This window comes from Bos mutus, chromosome 6, assembly GCF_027580195.1.
Source record: "Bos mutus isolate GX-2022 chromosome 6, NWIPB_WYAK_1.1, whole genome shotgun sequence".
NCBI classification, from domain to species: Eukaryota; Metazoa; Chordata; class Mammalia; order Artiodactyla; family Bovidae; genus Bos; species Bos mutus.
This window is the reverse complement of record NC_091622.1, coordinates 90650692-90669329: the sequence shown is the minus strand read 5'-3', so window position 1 is coordinate 90669329 and position 18638 is coordinate 90650692. Positions and strand designations below refer to the sequence as shown.

Genomic DNA, 18638 nt, shown 5'->3' with positions numbered 1-18638 from the left:
AGCTGCTGTATCATCCTTATTAAGAAGGGTACCTGGAACTCAGGAGGGCCTCTGATACATCAAACTCGTAAGCTACAGGTGGGTTCTGCCTCTTCCCACTTTTCCTTACCATTCTATGCCCACCTGCTCCCACCCCTAAGGAAGTTGCCCTACAAATCTAAGCTCCCAGAGTTTATGAAAATGTCTTACCAGGGTTTTCCAGCTTCTGGTTTTCCTCACCTAAGTTACAAAAAGAAACTCATCAGTTTCAAAAACAGACCAAAGTAACTGGGAGTTATCATAGTTACAGTACAACTACTTTAAAGTAAAATGGCCATAAAGATCCACTTGATATCCAGTAAACTAATGCTACTAAATTTAAGTGTCAGCTACAAACTAAACACAGTTGGCTAATAGGGCTGAACAGTCCTCTGGCCCCTTCTACCAAGAAAAACTGTTACATATAGCAAGTCTTCTAGCAATCTCCACAAGCTAGAAAAACGTCTGTCTTGAAGAGGTAGCTGAAGTCCCTGTGAAGAGACCAGTAAAACTTGTGGCTGCCTGAGCCAATAAGAAGTGTTACTAACCAAGTCCTCAGATGCATGAAATGCTTCACACAAGGACAGGAAATACCTTCTAAACATCAAGTAACCTGCATACTTAAGCAAAGACTAGAAACTTTTCTCTCTTCACACTGTAGCCACATGGGCCAAACATGTCATCAAGGAACTTAGATACAAAGAAGTGACCTGAGCCATATCACCATATGGAAACTCAGCGGGGGGCGGGGCAGGTGGGGGGGGGGGTGGGCGGCGGGGGCGGGGGTGGGGAGTGGCACGTCTACACCCAGACGTTTTAGTCAAATGATATCAAACACCAGCTTATTTAAGAAAGGCAAAAATATTAACTTTTTACACTTTCATCTGGATGTCTGGTGTCACACAGGCTAACCTCAACGACTTAATATAGAGCTCTCCTATTAAGAGACCTTGGACCTGTCAAGAGTGCCTAGCTCTTTGGGTCCCACCAACCTTACTCCCACATTGTTCAGATGTCCAGAGAGCCCACCCTCTCATTTGAAGGGAGGTAAATTTCCCCAGAATAGATTCTTTTCCCCACTTCCTATCTGCCAAGTTACTCCTTCATAGGTGCAAAGAACTTCTTTTCTTCAGCTAAGAACTGAATTTGCTGAACAGGAAAGAGCTATTAAACACCCATGTACAGGTTATTTTTAAAAATTAGAGCATACTTACCAGGGTTGTAGACAGGTTGAAAATAGTCTAAAATACAAACATGTTTTCATTACATAGTACTATACTCAGAAGTGAATGTCAGGTTCAGTCTATTTTTACATGCTTATTAATTATAAAGATTTGAGTTGGCTTACATCCAAGATACAAACAAAATATGGCAATATGAGAAATAAAATTTCAATCTTGAAAACAAATGGTTACAGATTCATTTTAATTATGTGAAGAAGAATCCACAGAAAAACTAGCCAGGAAAACAGGTAGAAATGGACCCTTATTTTTCAAACTTTTTAACAAAGAAATCTTCAAATAGGATCCATCCAAAGTATGTACCAGCCCAAGGCATTTTCTCGCAACTTCAGTTAAAATCTGTTGAGTCTAATTTGATGATGTCAGGAACATCATCAAATGTTCCTGAACATTCTTAGAATTCCTATTTACCTTTCCAATTCTTTCCCATGGCCCTCTAAGAAAGATTATTTTTGTTATATTCTCCTATTTTCCTCTGAGAAAGCAGACCAAGTTACCATTTTGTCCCCCCGAGTCTTTCCCCCTGAGCTATATTCACTCCATTCCTTCTTCAGTCTCCCAAATATTACTTCCCAAGATGCCAAAACATAGGAATATGAGTCTTACTCTGTGCATAGCAGTCATGTAGGGGTTTTCAGGAGCCCTTAAGTTCCTGTAATGATGGACTAGGGTCAGAGCTGGCAGAGTCCCGGCATGTATAAGGCAAATGCAGTGTTTGAGAGAACAGCCACAGGCAAAGCTGGGGTAGGGTTAAGGTGGATCCCTGCACCCTCCCCCTGAGAAGGTAAGAGAGGCAGCATAACTCTTCCTTGAGAAAGCAAGGGCTGACAGTGTGACAGTATAGTGGGGTGACTCTGACCTATTCCAGGGAGAAATAACACTGACAAAATTCCCATTACAGAGATAATACTTTAAAGCATATCTTACCCATGTTCTCAACACAACTTTCAGTTTTTAGTCCTGAAACACAAAGAGAAAGTTTTATTAGTTAGACATAATCTACCCTATTAAAAACTTCAAATTGGTCTGTTGCTACTGTAATCTGTCATCTCTGAGACTTATAACTTAGTGGGAAGTAAATTACATTTTTGTTTCATAGTATAGTCACTAAAGAGCAGTAGATCTAGATACAACACTTATCTTTTCTGGAATTCAGTTTCCTCATTTATGTCTTTTTTGGGAGATTGCTTCAAATAACCTCCAGAATCCCATCCAAAGGTAACAATAACACTGATTAGTCTGAAAAAATTAGCAGAAAATTTATCTGTTTAACTAACCCTCTCTTCAGATACTAAATATCCTCAACAGTTAACCTATCCCTTTACTATGACAATTTGTACCCACTAGAGAAAAAGAATCTCAATCAGAGCTTCAAGATCCTGGAATATATGAACAGCATCCTTTGTATTCACATAGAGAGACGCAGTTGATGTGCCCCAGAACACTGATCCACGCGTAAGGAAATGCGCCATCTTCTGGAGAGCAGGAACATGAAATCGAATGGCACGTGTGGATAGGCCCGCGAGCCTCTTGCTCGTGATGCCCTAGAAAGAATCACCAATGAGTGCTGCAGTGACTCCTCTGAGACTTGACATAAAGGGGAATCTGCCAGCTTGCCCAACAAAGGCTAAGCCAAGAAATTCAATGAAAGGGTGTTTAGTTTTAGTGCCAGCATGAGTCATGGAGGGCTTCCCAGACACCACAGGAAGGTCTAGATGTCATATGTTCTCTTCTGTTTTCTTCTCTTAGTCTGGTTAGCTCACACACCTCATCTGGAACTTCAACTCCCTGAGAATGAACCTCTCAATCTAAGATGCAGATATGAAACACCTGGCTTCATTATGAGACATGCTCACTGACAACTGCCCTCAGATCCTGTTCCATTTATGGAGTTTCAACAAGAATCCAGGTGACTTGGTCCAGTTTCTACTGGCCCAGGAAATCTGTAAGAATCTGGATGGTACCCTGAGGCCAACCTTGGTGTTTGGCTATACAAGACATTTTTTTGAAAGTTCTAGAGACTATTAGAAAATGCTGTCTCAGCAGGTGATGAGTGGGTGCAAGCCTTACCCAGAAGTTTTAGTTGAGGGAAAGGTGAGGGTGAGGGGAGCTGTGGATGAAAAAGCTACCAACATGATAGATTCAGCCTGGGGACAAGCACTGGGGAATTTTAAAAGCCTTCATCTTTTTTCTGTAGCACAAATTAAGAGCACGTTTCTCAAAGTATCGGGAAGATCCCCTGGAGAAGGAAATGGCAGTCCATTCCAGTATTTCTGCCTGGTGAATCCCATGGACAGAGGAGCCTGGCAGGCTACAGTTCATGGGGTCACAGAGTCAGACACGACTGAGTGACTAACAGTTTCATGTTCTCAAAACATAGTCTTCCAATCATACACCTCAGGATCACCCAGGCACTTATTAAAATTGTAAATTCTAAGACTCTAGCCGGGACTACTGATACATAATTTCTGGGAAAGATAACTTTATTGCATTAAAATCTACATTTTAAACAAGCACTCTAAGTGTTAGGCAAAAAAATTTGAAAGCTTATCCTTAGTAGATTGCTGTTGTTTACCTAAGTCAGAGACCCCACTGACTGTAGTCTGCTAGGCTCCTCTGTCCATGCGATTTCCCAGGCAAGAATACTGAAGTGGGATGCCATTTTCTTCTCCAGGGGATCTTTCTGACCCAGGGATCGAACCCCCATCTCATGCACTGGCAGGTGGATTCTTCACCACTGAGCCACCTGGGAATCCCATAGTAGAAGACAGGTATCTCTTAATGTTTAACACAGATCCATTTATATGAGACTGCATTTCTCCTCCCGTTTTGAGCCTAGGTTTAAGTTCCCATTAGGGTTTTCAGCAGCAGGAATCAAACTATTTTGGGTTAAAGCTCAACGTTCAGAAAACAAAGATCATGGCATCTGGTCCCATCACTTCATGGGAAATAGATGGGGAAAACAGTGGAAACAGTGTCAGACTTTATTTTTGGGGGCTCGAAAATCACAGCAGATGGTGACTGCAGCCATGAAATTAAAAGACGCTTACTGCTTGGAAGGAAAGTTATGACCAACCTAGATAGCATATTCAAAAGCAGAGACATTACTTTGCCAACAAAGGTCCGTCTAGTCAAGGCTATGGTTTTTCCTGTGGTCATGTATGGATGTGAGAGTTGGACTGTGAAGAAGGCTGAGCGCCGAAGAATTGATGCTTTTGAACTGTGGTGTTGGAGAAGACTCTTGAGAGTCCCTTGGACTGCAAGGAGATCCAACCAGTCCATTCTGAAGGAGATCAGCCCTGGGATTTCTTTGGAAGGAATGATGCTAAAGCTGAAACTCCGGTACTTTGGTTACCTCATGCGAAGAGTTGACTCACTGGAAAAGACTCTGATGCTGGGAGGGGTTGGGGACAGGAGGAGAAGGGGACGACAGAGGATGAGATGGTTGGATGGCATCACCAACTCGATGGACCTGAGTTTGAGTGAACTCCAGGAGATGGTGATAGACAAGGAGGCCTGGCGTGCTGTGATTCATGGGGTCGCAAAGAGTCGGACACAACTGAGCGACTGAACTGAACTGAAAGAAGTAGCAGGGTTGGGGGAGAGATCAAGACGATGAGTTGGAGAACATGGAGCTCACCTCATACCAATGAATGCATCAAAAATACATCTACACATAGAACAATTCTCACAGAAAACCAACTGGAAGCTGTCTGAAGAGCTCTTACACAACCAAAGCGGTGAAAAAGATTCCCACGGATGGAATGAAAAAAGGCATCAGGATGGGACAGGCACCCTGCGGAGAGATGTGTGAAGCAGGGAGGGTCTGCAAAGGCAGGCCCTCACTCTGCGAAGGCCCTCTGTCTGCTGGGAGGTCAGAGGAGCTGCAGGGCTTGGACTTTGATTGTGAGGTGTGCAAACCTACTGGCCTGCTAGGCCTCAAGGTGGACAGAGATACGCCAACAGCTTCCACCTCACAGCCCTTCTGAGACTGAAAGACATGCTGGGTGGGCCGCTAGTATGTAGAGTAGCCAGGTGGTGAAACTCCAGGAGGTGGACCCTGAGGGAGGACTCTGTCAAGCCAAGGGGAGACAGCCCGAAGGGCCCGTGGTGTTAGTTCAGTTCAGTTGCTCAGTCACATCTGACTCTTTGCGACCCCACGGACTGCAGCACACCAGGCCTCCCTGTCCATCAACAACTCCTGGAGCTTACTCAAACTCATGTCCATCACGTCGGTGATGCTATCCAACCATCTCATCCTGTTGTCCCCTTATCCTCCTGCCTTCAATCTTTCCCAGCATCAGGGTATTTTCCAAGGAGTTAGTTCTTTTCATCAGGCAGCCAAACTATTAGGGTTTCAGCTTCAGCATCAGTCCTTCCAATGAATATTCAGGACTGATCTCCTTTAGGATGGACGGGTTTGATCTCCTCGCAGTCCAAGGGACTCTCAAGAGTCTTCTCCAACACCACAGTTCAAAAGCATCAGTTCTTCAGTGCTAAGCTTTCTTTATGGTCCAATTCTCACATCCATACATGACTACTGGAAAAATCATAGTCTTGACTAGACGGACCTTTGTCGACAATGTCTCTGATTTTTAATATGCTGTCTAGGTTGGTCATAGTTTTTCTTCCAAGGAGCAAGTATCTTTTAATTTCATGGCTGCAATCACCATTTGCAGTGATTTTGGAGCCCCCAAAAATAAAGTCTGACACTGTTTCCACATCTGTTTGCCATGAAGTGATGGGACCGGATGCCATGACCTTAGTTTTCTGAATGCTGCGTTTTAACCCAACTTTTTCACTCTCCTCTTTCACTTTCATCAACAGGCTCTTTGGTTCTTCTTCACTTTCTGCCATAAAGGTGGTGTTATCTGCATATCTGAGGTTATTGGTATTTCTCCCAGCAATCTTGATTCCAGCTTGTGCTTCATCCAGCCTGGCATTTCGCATGATGTACTCTCCATATAAGTTAAATAAGCAGGGTGACAATATACAGCCTTGGAGTACTTCTTTCCCAATTTGGAACCAGTCTGTTGTTCCATGTCCAGTTCTAACTGTTGCTTCTTGACCTGCCTACAGATTTCTCAGGAGGCAGGTAAGGTGGTCTGGTATTCCCATCTCTTTCAGAATTTTCCAGTTTGTTGTGATCCACACAGTCAAAGGCTTTGGCATAGTCAATAAAGCAAAAGTAGACGTTTTTCTGGAACTCTCTTGCTTTTTCAATAATTCAGCGGACGTTGACAATTTGATCTCTGGTTCCCCTGCCTTTTCTAAATCCAGCCTGAACATCTGGAAGTTCACGGTTCAGGTATTGCTGAAGCCTGGCTTGGAGAATTTTGAGCATTACTTTACTAGCGTGTGAGATGAATGAGATTGTGCAGTAGTTTGAGCATTCTTTGGCATTGCCTTTTCCAGTCCTGTGGCCACTGCTGAATTTTCCAAATTTGCTGACATACTGAGTGCAGCACTTTCACAGCATCATCTTTCAGGATTTGAAATAGCTCAACTGGAATTCCATCACCCCTACTAGCTTTGTTCGTAGTGATGCTTTCTAAGGCCCACTTGACTTTGCATTCCAGGATGTCTGGCTCTAGGTGAGTGATCACACCATCATGATTATCTGGGTCATGAAGATCTTTTTTGCGTGGTTCTTCTGTGTATTCTTGCCACGTCTTCTTAATATCTTCTGCTTCTGTTAGGTCCATACTATTTCTGTCCTTTATTGTGTGCATCTTTGCAGGAAATGTTCCCTTTGTATCTTTAATTTTCTTGAAGAGATCTCTAGTCTTTCCCATTCTATTATTTTCCTCTATTTCTTTGCATTCATCATTGAGGAAGGCATTCTTATCTCTCCTTGCTATTCTTTGGAACTCTGCATTCACATGGTCTGGGCCAAACCAGAGCCGACTGCCAGAATTCATGGAGGGGCTGGGCTCCAGCAGTGGACTTTGTTGGTGTTCACAGTGGGTAGCAGGCAAGGTAGATAGTCCCCTTGGGAGGAGTACTCAGCTGGGGTGTTCCAGTTCTGCCCACCTCACATAGCAACTTACAGCTGGATCTGGGGTAGACAGGTCCTGGGGAGAACCCTATCACAGAGGCAGCCCCAATGCCAGGCGGCAACACAACCACCTTGATTCCTGCAGCCACAATGCCCCAGCCTCCAGCACCAGCTGAACACTAGGCAAGAAACGCATGAGACCTTGGACTGCTTCTGGGCAGAACTGTGGGGGCCTGCTTGGGCACAGATTCACTACGACCACATGGGCCTCACCTGATTAAGTGCTCACCTCCTTGGGGACAGATCACATACTTAAGGGCAATGGAGCCTTATAGAACTGACCCTCAGGATTTCCACTGGGGAGCAGATCCCACCCCACAAGAGGAGGGAAAAGGAGGCCCTGCCCAACATCCGGTGCAGGCTCTAGTCACCACACTACCAGTCACCCCTTATCAAGAGGATAACAGTCAGAGCACTTTGAAGGAAAAGATGCCATGCCAAAAGAAGCCCTCACACCAAAATTACTGGACCCACAGTCTATTCAGGGATGCTCCCACATGAAAGCCAGCCCTTCAAAACCACAGAAGACAACTGTTTCCCCTAAATTTAAAGAGACAGGTAAATGTAAGTAAAATTTAAAAAGCACAGGAACCACTCCCAGTTAAAAGAACAAGAGAAATCCTCTGAAAGAACAAATAATGAAACAGACCTCTCCAGTCTACCTGACTCTAAGTTCAAAAAGGAGGTTAAAAAAAAAATGTTAAAGGAATAAAGATTATTGACAGAAATGCAGAATCATTGTAACAAGGAACTAGAAACTATAAAGAAGATCCAATCAAAATTAAACAACTCAACTGCCAAGATAAAAATCAATCTAGAAGTAAAGAATAGGAGACTAAATAATGCAGAATGGATAAGTGATCTGAATAATGGAATACTGGAATTTCCAGAATAATGGAAATCCTCCAATCAGAACAAAAGACACAAATTTTAAAAAATGATAGCATTAAAGAAGGTCTATGAGATAAAAGTATGCCAATCTACACATAATAGGGGTTCCAGAAGAAAAGAAAGAAGGGTATTAAAAGTGCATTTCAGGGAATTCTCTGGTGGTCCAATGGTTAAGACTCAGCGCTTGCACTGCCATGGGCCTGGGTTCAATCCTTGGTCAGGGAACCAAGATCCCACAAGTTGCACGGTGTAGCCAAAAAAAAAAAAAAAAGGATTTGAAGAAATTATGGCTGAAAATTTACCAAATCTAACAAAGGAAACAGATACCTAGGTACAGAAAGCACAGAGGGTCCCAAGTAAGATGCACCTAAACAGACCAATACCATGACATACTGTGATTAAAATGGACAAAGTTCAAGAGAGGAATGTAAAGGCAGCAAAAGAGAAACAAAGAGTCAGTTACAAAGGAACCCCCAAAAGGCTATTAGCTAATTTCTCTGCAGAAACTTTGCAGCCAGAAGGAAGTGGCATGATATATTCAAAGTCATGAAAGGGAAAGGTCCGCAATCTAGGTTACTCTACCCAGCAAGGTTATCCTTTAGACTAAAAGGAGAGATAAAGGATTTCTTAAACAAGCAAAAACCAGAATACAGCAGTACCAAACCCAACCTAAAAGAAATATTGAAAGGTCTTATCTAACTAGGAAAGAATCAAGAATCTACAGAAAAGGGAAAATCATAATAGGAAAGGCAAATACATAAAAGAATTGAAGATCACTTAAATAAGCGACATGACTGAGCGACTGAACTGAACTAAACTAAATAAGCCAGGTCACAGATTAAAAAATGATCAAAAAATTTCATAGAAGTGATAACTACAATTAATAGCAAAAAGATAAACATTATGATGTAAAACAGGTCATCAAAATAAAAAATATAAGGGAAGGCAGGAAAAAAATGTATATCTTTTAGAATGTGTCTGAACTTACATAACTACCAATCTAATGCAAGTATAACCAAGGTAACCACAAATCAAAATCATACAACAGTCACAAAAACAAAAAGAAAGCAACTCAAGCACAAAAGAAAACCATCAAACAACAAAAAGAAGAAATGAACAAGCAAGAATTACAAAATCATCTGGAAAACAAGGTTTTAAAATGGCAATAAACATATACTTGTCAATAATTAGTTTAAATGTTGACACACTAAATGCTCCAATCAACAGAACAGAATGGCAGTTTAAAAAACAAACAAACAATAGTATGTTGTTAACAAGAGACTCACATTAGGGCGAAAGAGATACACAGATTGAAAGTGAGGGGATGGAAAAGGGTATTTCATTCAAATGAAAACAGCAAGAAAGCAGGGGTAGCAATATTCACATTAGGCAACACAAACTTTAAAACAAAGTCCATAAAGAAAGACAAAGACAAAAACTATATAATGATCATGGTTCAACACTAAGTAAATCAATGTGATATTCCACATTAACAAAAGGAAAGACAAAATCACACGACCATCTCAAAAGATGCAGAAAAAGCATCTGATAAAATTCAATATCCATTCATGACAAAAACTCTCACCAAGGTGGCACAGCTCAACACAATAAAAGCCATTTACAATAAACCCATAGCCAACATCATATTCAACAGTGAGAAGCTGAAAGCCTTCCTGCTCATTTAGGAATAAGACAAGCCAACTCTCACCACTACTATCTAATATAGTATTAGAAATCCCAGCAAAGGAATCAGATTAGAAAAACAAAGGTATCCAAATTTGAGGGGAACAGGTAAAACTGTCACTATTTGCAGATGACATGATATTCGATACAGAGGGCCCTACAGACTTCACACAAAAACTATTAGAACTAATAAATGATTTCAACAAGTTAGTAGGATATAAGATTAATATACAGAAATCTGTTGCATTTCTTTATGCTAACAACGGAATATCAGAAAGTAAAAAAGCAATGCTCTTTATTCAGTTCAGTTCAGTTCAGTCGCTCAGTCGTGTCCGACTCTTTGTGACCCCATGAATCGCAGCACGCCAGGCCTCCCTGTCCATCACCAACTCCCGGAGTTCACTCATACTCACATCCATCGAGTCGGTGATGCCATCCAGCCATCTCATCCTCTGTTGTCCCCTTCTCCTCCTGCCCCCAATCCCTCCCAGCATCAGAGTCTTTTCTGAAGAGTCAACTCTTCGCATGAGGTGGCCAAAGTACTGGAGTTTCAGCTTTAGCATCAGTCCTTCCAAAGAACATCCAGGACCAATCTCCTTTAGAATGGATTGGTTGGATCTCCTTGCAGTCCAAGGGACTTTGAAGAGTCTTCTCCAACACCACAGTTCAAAAGCATCAATTCTTCGGTGCTCAGCTTTCTTCACAGTCCAACTCTCACATCCATACATGACCACAGGAAAAACCATAGCCTTGACTAGACGGACCTTTGTTGGCAAAGTAATGTTTCTGCTTTTCAATATGCTATCTAGGTTGGTCATAACTTTCCTTCCAAGGAGTAAGTGTCTTTTAATTTCATGGCTGCAGTCACCATCTCCAGTGATTTTGGAGTCCCCAAAAATATAACCATGTCCAAAAAATACCCAGGAATAAACTTTTAACTATGGGCATGAAAGAGCTATACACTGCAAACTATAAAACACTGAAGGAAATTGATAATTTTCAAGTAAACTGAAGATGATTCAAAGAAATGGAAAGGTGTCCCATGCTCTTAGACTGGGATTATTATTAAAATGGCCATACTACCCAAAGCAATCTACAGATTTAATGCAAACCCTATCAAAATCTCCATTCCATGTTCACAATGCTAGAACTAATAACCCTAAAATTTATATGGAACCATAAAAGACCCAGAACTGCCAAAGCAATACTGAACAAAAGAACAAAGCTGGAGACATAAGCCTCCCAGACTTTAGACAATACTACAAAGCTATAGTAATCAAACGGCATGGAATTGCCACAAAAACGTATGTCAATTGAACAGAATAGACAGCCCAGACATAAAGCAACACACCTACAGCCAATTAACCTGCAACAAAGGAGGCAAGAACACATAATGAAGAAAGTCTCTTCAATAAGTAGTACTGGGAAAGCTGGACAGTTAACAGAAAAATCAATGAAATCAGAGCACGCCCCTACACCATATACAAAAATAAACTCAAATGGTATAAAGAACTAAATATAAGACATAATACCATACAACTGAAAGTGAAAGCTGCTCAGATCAGATCAGATCAGTCGCTCAGTAGTGTCCAACTCTTTGCGACCCCATGAATCACAGCACGCCAGGCCTCCCTGTCCATTACCAACTCCCAGAGTTCACTCAGACTCACGTCCATCGAGTCAGTGATGCCATCCAGCCATCTCATCCTCTGTTGTCCCCTTCTCCTCCTGCCCCCAATCCCTCCCAGTATCAGGGTCTTTCCCAATGAGTCAACTCTTTGCATGAGGTGGCCAAAGTATTGGAGTTTCAGCTTTAGCATCATTTCTTCCAAAGAAATCCCAGGGCTGATCTCCTTCAGAATGGACTGGTTGGATCTCCTTGCAGTCCAAGGGACTCTCAAGAGTCTTCTCCAACACCACAGTTCAAAAGCATCAATTCTTCGGCGCTCAGCCTTCTTCACAGTCCAACTCTCACATCCATACGTGACCACAGGAAAAACCATAGCCTTGACCAGACGAACCTTTGTTGGCAAAGTAATGTCTCTGCTTTTGAATATGCTATGTAGGTTGGTCATAACTTTCCTTCCAAGGAGCAAGTGTCTTTTATTTATTTATTTTTTTTAATTTTTTTAAAATTTTATTTTAATTTTAAACTTTACATAATTGTATTAGTTTTGCCAAATATCAAAATGAATCCATCACAGGTATACATGTGCTCCCCATCCTGAACCTTCCTCCCTCCTCCCTCCCCATACCATCCCTCTGGGTCGTCCCAGTGCACTAGCCCCAAGCATCCAGTATCGTGCATTAAACCTGGACTGGCATCTCGTTTCATACATGATATTTTACATGTTTCAATGCCATTCTCCCAAATCTTCCCACCCTCTCCCTCTCCCACAGAGTCCATAAGACTGTTCCATACATCAGTGTCTCTTTTGCTGTCTCGTACACAGGGTTATTGTTAGCATCTTTCTAAATTCCATATATATGCATTAGTATACTGTATTGGTGTTTTTCCTTCTGGCTTACTTCACTCTGTATAATAGGCTCCAGTTTCATCCACCTCATTAGAACTGATTCAAATGAATTCTTTTTAATGGCTGAGTAATACTCCATTGTGTATATGTACCACAGCTTTCTTATCCATTCATCTGCTGATGGACATCTAGGTTGCTTCCATGTCCTGGCTATTATAAACAGTGCTGCGGCAAGTGTCTTTTAATTTCATGGCTGCAGTCACCATCTGCAGTGATTTGGGAGCCCAGAAAAATAAAGTCTGATGCTGTTTCCACTGTTTCCCCATCTCTTTCCCATGAAGTGATGGGACTGGATACCATGATCTTAGTTTTCTGAATGTTGAGCTTTAAGCCAACTTTTTCACTCTCCACTTTCACCTTCATCAAGAGACTTTTTAGTCCCTCTTCACTTTCTGCCAAAAGGGTGGTATCATCTGCATATCTGAGGTTATTGATATTTCTCCCAGCAATCTTGATTCCAGCTTGACCCAAGATGGGTGGGTCATGGTGGAGAGATCTGACAGAATGTGGTCCACTGGAGAAGGGAATGGCAAACCACTTCAGTATTCTTGCCTTAAGAACCCCATGAACAGTATGAAAAGGCAAAATGATAGGATACTGAAAGAGAAACTCCCCAGGTCAGTAGGTGCCCAATATGCTACTGGAGATCAGTGGAGAAATAACTCCAGAAAGAATGAAGGGATGGAGCCAAAGCAAAAACAATACCCAGCTGTGGATGTGACTGGTGATAGAAGCAAGGACCAATGCTGTAAAGAGCAATATTGCATAGGAACCTGGAATGTCAGGTCCATGTATCAAGGCAAATTGGAAGTGGTCAAACAAGAGATGGCAAGAGTGAATGTCGACATTCTAGGAATCAGCGAACTGAAATGGACTGAAATGGGTGAATTTAACTCAGGTGACCATTATATCTACTACTGCGGGCAGGAATCCCTCAGAAGAAATGGAGTAGCCATCATGGTCAACCAAAGAGTCTGAAATGCAGTACTTGGATGCAATCTCAAAAACGACAGAATGATCTCTGTTCGTTTCCAAGGCAAACCATTCAATATCACAGTAATCCAAGTCTATGCCCCAACCAGTAACGCTGAAGAAGCTGAAGTTGAACGGTTCTATAAAGACCTACAAGACCTTTTAGAACTAACACCCAAAAAAGATGTCCTTTTCATTACAGGGGACTGGAATGCAAAAGTAAGAAAGCTGCTTAGTTCTGTCCAACTCTTTGTGACCCCATGGACTATATAGTCCATGGAATTTTCTAGGCCAGAATACTGGAGTGGGCAGCCTTTTCCTTCTCCAGGGGATCTTCCCAACCCAGGGATCTAACCCAGGTCTCCTAAACTGCAGGTGGACTCTTCAGCTGAGCCACAAGGAAAGCCCAATAATATTGGAGTGGGTAACCTATCCCTTCTCCAGTGGATTTTCTCAACCCAGGAATTGAACTGGTGTCTCCTGCATTGCAGGCAGACTCTTTACCAACTGAGCTATCATTGATCCTCAGTGATCAATGTAAAGAAATAGAGAAAAACAACAGAATTGGAAAGACTAGAGATCTGTTCAAGAAAATTAGGGATACCAAAGGAACATTTCATGCAAAGATGGGCAAATAAAGGACAAAACGGTATGGACCTAACAGAAACAGAAGATATTAAGAAAAGGTGCCAAGAATACACAGAAGAACTGCATAAAAAAGATGTTAATGACCCAGATAACCACTATGGTGTGATCACTCAACTAGAGCCAGACATCCTGGAGTCCAAAGTGAAGAGGGCCTTAGGAAGCATCACTACAAACAAAGCTAGTGGAGGTGATGAATTCCAGTTGAGCTACTTCAAATCCTAAAAAATGATGCTGTGAAAGCACTGCACTCAATATGCCAGCAAATTTGGAAAACTCACCAGGGGCCACAAGACTGGAAAAGGTCAGTTTTCATTCCAATCCCAAAGAAAGACGATGCCAAAGAATGTTCAAACTACCACACAATTGCCCTCATCTCACACACTAGCAAAGTAATGCTCAAAATTCTCCAAGCCAGGCTTCAACAGTATGTGAACCAAGAACTTCCAGATGTTTGAACTGGGTTTAGAAAAGGCAGAGGAACCAGAGATCAAATTGTCAACATCCGCTGGATCATAGAAAAAGTGAGAATTCCAGAAAAACACCTACTTCTGCTCTATTGATTACGCCAAAGCCTTTAACTGTGTGGATCACGACAAACAGTGAAAAATTCTTAAAGAGATGGGAATACCAGATCACCTTACCTGCCTCTGGAGAAATCTATATGCAGGTCAAGAAGCTACAGTTAGAACTGAACATGGAACAACAGACTGGTTCCAAATTGGGAAAGGAGTACTTCCAGGCTGTATATTGTCACCCTGCTTATTTAACTTATATGGAGAGTACATCATGCAAAATGCCAGGCTGGATGAAGCACAAGCTGCAGATGACACCACCCTTATGACAGAAATTGAAAAGGAATTGAAGAGCCTCTTGATGAGTAAGAGGAGAGTGAAAAGTTACTTTAAAAGTCAACATTCAAAAAACTAAGATCATGGCATCCGGTCCCATCACTTCATGGCAAACTGATGGGGAAACAATGGAAATAGTGACAGATTTTATTTTATTGGACTACAAAATCACTGCAGATGGTGACTGCAGCCATGAAATTAAAAGATGCTTGCTCCTTGGCAGAAGAGCTACGACCAATCTAGACAGCATATTAAAAAGCAGAGACATTACTTCGCCAACAAATGTCCATCTAGTCAAAACTATGGTTTTTCCAGTGGTCATGTATGGGTGTGAGAGCTGGACTATAAAGAAAGCTGAGCACTGAAGGACTGATGCTTTTGAACTGTGGTGTTGGAAAAGACTCTTGAGGGTCCCTTGAACTGCAAGGAGATCCAACCAGTTCATCCTAAAGGAAATCAGTCCTGAATATTTACTGGAAGGACTGATGCTGAAGCTTCAGCTTCAGCACTTTGGCCACCTGATGTGAACTGGAAAAGATCTTGATGCTGGGAAAGATTGAAGGCAGGAGGAGAAGGGAATGACAGAAGATGAGATGGTTGGATGGCATCACTGACTTGATGGACATGAGTCTGAGCAAGCTCCCAGAGTTGTTGACGACAGGGAAGCCTGGTGTGCTGCAATCCATGGGGTCACAGAGTTGGACATGACTGAGCAACTGAACTGACTTGAACCATAAAACTCCTAGAAAAGAACATAAGCAAAACATTCTCTGGCATAAATTGCAGCAAAATGTTGTTAGATCAGTCTCCCAGGGCAAATGAAATAAAGGCAAAAATAGACAAATGGGACCTAATCAAAGTTAAAAGCTTTTGCACAGCAAAGGAAACCATCAACAAAATGAAAAGACAACCTGAAGAAAGTAACTGACAAGTTACTATCAAAAATACATGAATAGCTCATACAACTCAATGTTCATGTTCATGTGCAAGTTGCTCAGTCGTGTCCAACTCTTTGCAACCTCATGGACTTTACTGTCCATGGAATTCTCCAGGCCAGAACACTGGAGTGGGTAGCCTTTCCCCTTTCCAGGGGATTTTCCCAACCCAGGGATAAAACCAGGGTCTCCCACATTGCAGGTGGATTCTTTACCAACTGAGCCACAAGGGAAGCCCAAGCAACTCAATAGCAAAAAAAAAAAAAAAAAGAAATGTAAAGAAGACTTCAATAGAAATTTTTCCAAAGACAACATTCATATAGCCAACAGGCACATGAAAAGATGCTCAATATCATAATTATTAAAGAAAGGCAAATCAAAATGACAATGAGGTATCACCTCACAACCTGAACAGACAGCTATTATCAAAAAGTCTGCAAATAATAAATACTGGAGAGAAATGTGGAGAAAAGGAAACTCTCTTATACAATGTAAATTCGTACACCCACTATGGAAAACAGTATTGAGGCTCTTGAAGAAAATAAAAACTGAACTACCATACAATCCAGCAATCCCACTCCTGGGCAAATATCTGGATAAAATTCTAATTTGAAAAATACATGCACCCAAATGTTCACAGCAGCACTACATAGAATGAGCAAGACATGGAAACAATCTAAGCATCCACCAGCTGACTGCCTTAAGAAGATGTGTGTGGGGGGGGTGTGTGTGTATACATACACATACACTACACACACACACACACACACAATGGAATATTACTCAGCCACAAGAAGGAATGAAATAATGACACTGCAACACAGAAGGACCTAGAGAATATCACACTAAATGAAGTAAAGTCTAAACAATAAGGATTTACCATATAACACCATAAGCTATATACATAATGTCCAGTATAACCTATAATGGAAAATAACCTGAAAAAATACATAAAACTTAATCATTCTGTACACTTGAAACTAAGACAATATTGTAAGTCAACTATACTTGAATAAAAAAGTAGCAGGGTTAAAAGTGGGTAAGAGATTGATTCAGAAATAAACAGGATAAGACACATATATAGGGACTGAAAAAGGGAATATAACTACAGATTCAACAGGTGTAAAAAGACATGAGGTTATTATGATTAGCTTTATGCCAATAAATTTGAAATCTAAAGCAAATGGACAATTCCTAGGAAAATGTAGCTTATCAAAAATAACTCAAAAATAAATAGAAAACTCAAATGGTATTTTAACTATTTTAAGCAGTTTAAACTTTTTGCACAAAGGAAAAATATCAGGATAGTCTGGTTTTTACAGAATACTAAAGAGAAAGGAGCTGCATAGAGAACCCCAGATATCTTTAGGGTTTCCAGGACTCACCAAAGTACTGATCAGTTTACTTGTGTAAGGACTCTACCCAAGGACAGTGAAAGAACTCAGAGGATGAAGAATAGTGCCTATTCCTATCTGCCACACTGGAAACCTTGTAAGCTGTCATTTTAGCAAGAAGCTCTATGGTAAGAAGACTTAGAAGCAGTTCTGTTCAGTTGCTCAGTCGTTTCCAACTCTTTGCGACCCCATGAATCGCAGCACACCAGGCCTCCCTGTCCATCACCAACTCCCGGAGTTCACTCAAGACTCACGTCCACCAAGTCAGTGATGCCATCCAGCCATCTCATCCTCTATCGTCCCCTTCTCCTCCTGCCCCCAATCCCTCCCAGCATCAGGGTCTTTTCCAATGAGTCAGCTCTTCGCATCAGGTGGCCAAAGTACTGGAGTTTCAGCTTCAGCATCAGTCCTTCCAAAGAAATCCCAGGGCTGATCTCCTTCAGAATGGACTAGTTGGATCTCCTTGCAGTCCAAGGGACTCTCAAGAGTCTTCTCCAACACCACAGTTCAAAAGCATCAATTCTTCGGTGCTCAGCCTTCTTCACAGTCCAACTCTCACATCCATACATGAACACAGGAAAAACCATAGCCTTGACTAGATGGACCTTTGTTGGCAAAGTAATATCTCTGCTTTTGAATATGCTGTCTAGGTTGGTCACAACTTTCCTTCCAAGGAGTAAGCGTCTTTTAATTACATGACTGCAATCACCATCTGCAGTGATTTTGGAGCCCCCAAAAATAAAGTCTGACACTGTTTCCACTGTTTCCCCATCTACCCACCATGAAGTGATGGGACCAGATGCCATGATCTTAGTTTTCTGAATGTTGAGCTTTAAGGCAACTTTTTCACTCTCCTCTTTCACTTTCATCAACAGGCTTTTTAGTTCCTCTTCACTTTCTGCCATAAGGGTGGTATCATCTGCATATCTGAGATTATTGATATTTCTCCCGGCAATTTGATTCCAGCTTGTGCTTCTTCCAGCCCAGCGTTTCTCAGAAGCAGTTCAGACAATCGTAAATAAAACCCTCCCTTGGGTTTCCATCTCCTTCAGATCTCAAACAATTACAGATGTTTCTGACCAAACTCCCAGCTGACTGGAATTTCCGGCACAACAGTAAAGCCACTGGGCTTTTGCACACAAGGACTTCTTCCCTTTGTAGGGCTACCACTACTAGCCTGTTACTGGGCCTAATGATGTAGACTATCTCACAGAAAAAGAAGCCATGACTCCCCAGCCCAATATTTCATTGTGCAAAGGGTTCTCTTTGAACCACATTTCCATGAAGTAGGACAAACTCCCAAAAGTTTCATTGTCACGTAGAAATTTAACAGCCAAACCTGGCTCCTAAAGCCTCAGCCACTTTCATAAATAAATGGCTGCCCATCCACTAGATCTGCAGTTCCCAAACAGT

General features: G+C 41.8%; 1 protein-coding gene across 8 annotated transcripts in view; it reads right to left on the bottom strand.

The window, feature by feature from the left end:
* The window catches only part of ART3 (ADP-ribosyltransferase 3 (inactive)), a 51717-nt gene that overhangs the window by 13942 nt on the left and 19137 nt on the right, over positions 1–18638 (bottom strand). For 5 of the 8 annotated variants that reach the window (XM_070372545.1, XM_070372547.1, XM_070372550.1 and 2 more), the window contains exons 4-6: positions 2187–2219; positions 1233–1259; positions 190–219 (exon numbers count right to left, since the gene is read on the bottom strand). In XM_070372545.1, the coding sequence (XP_070228646.1) occupies positions 190–219; positions 1233–1259; positions 2187–2219 (90 nt within the window). The remainder of the gene's footprint in view (positions 1–189; positions 220–1232; positions 1260–2186; positions 2220–18638) is intronic. The other 3 variants (XM_070372546.1, XM_070372553.1, XM_070372549.1) reach the window with 1 other exon arrangement.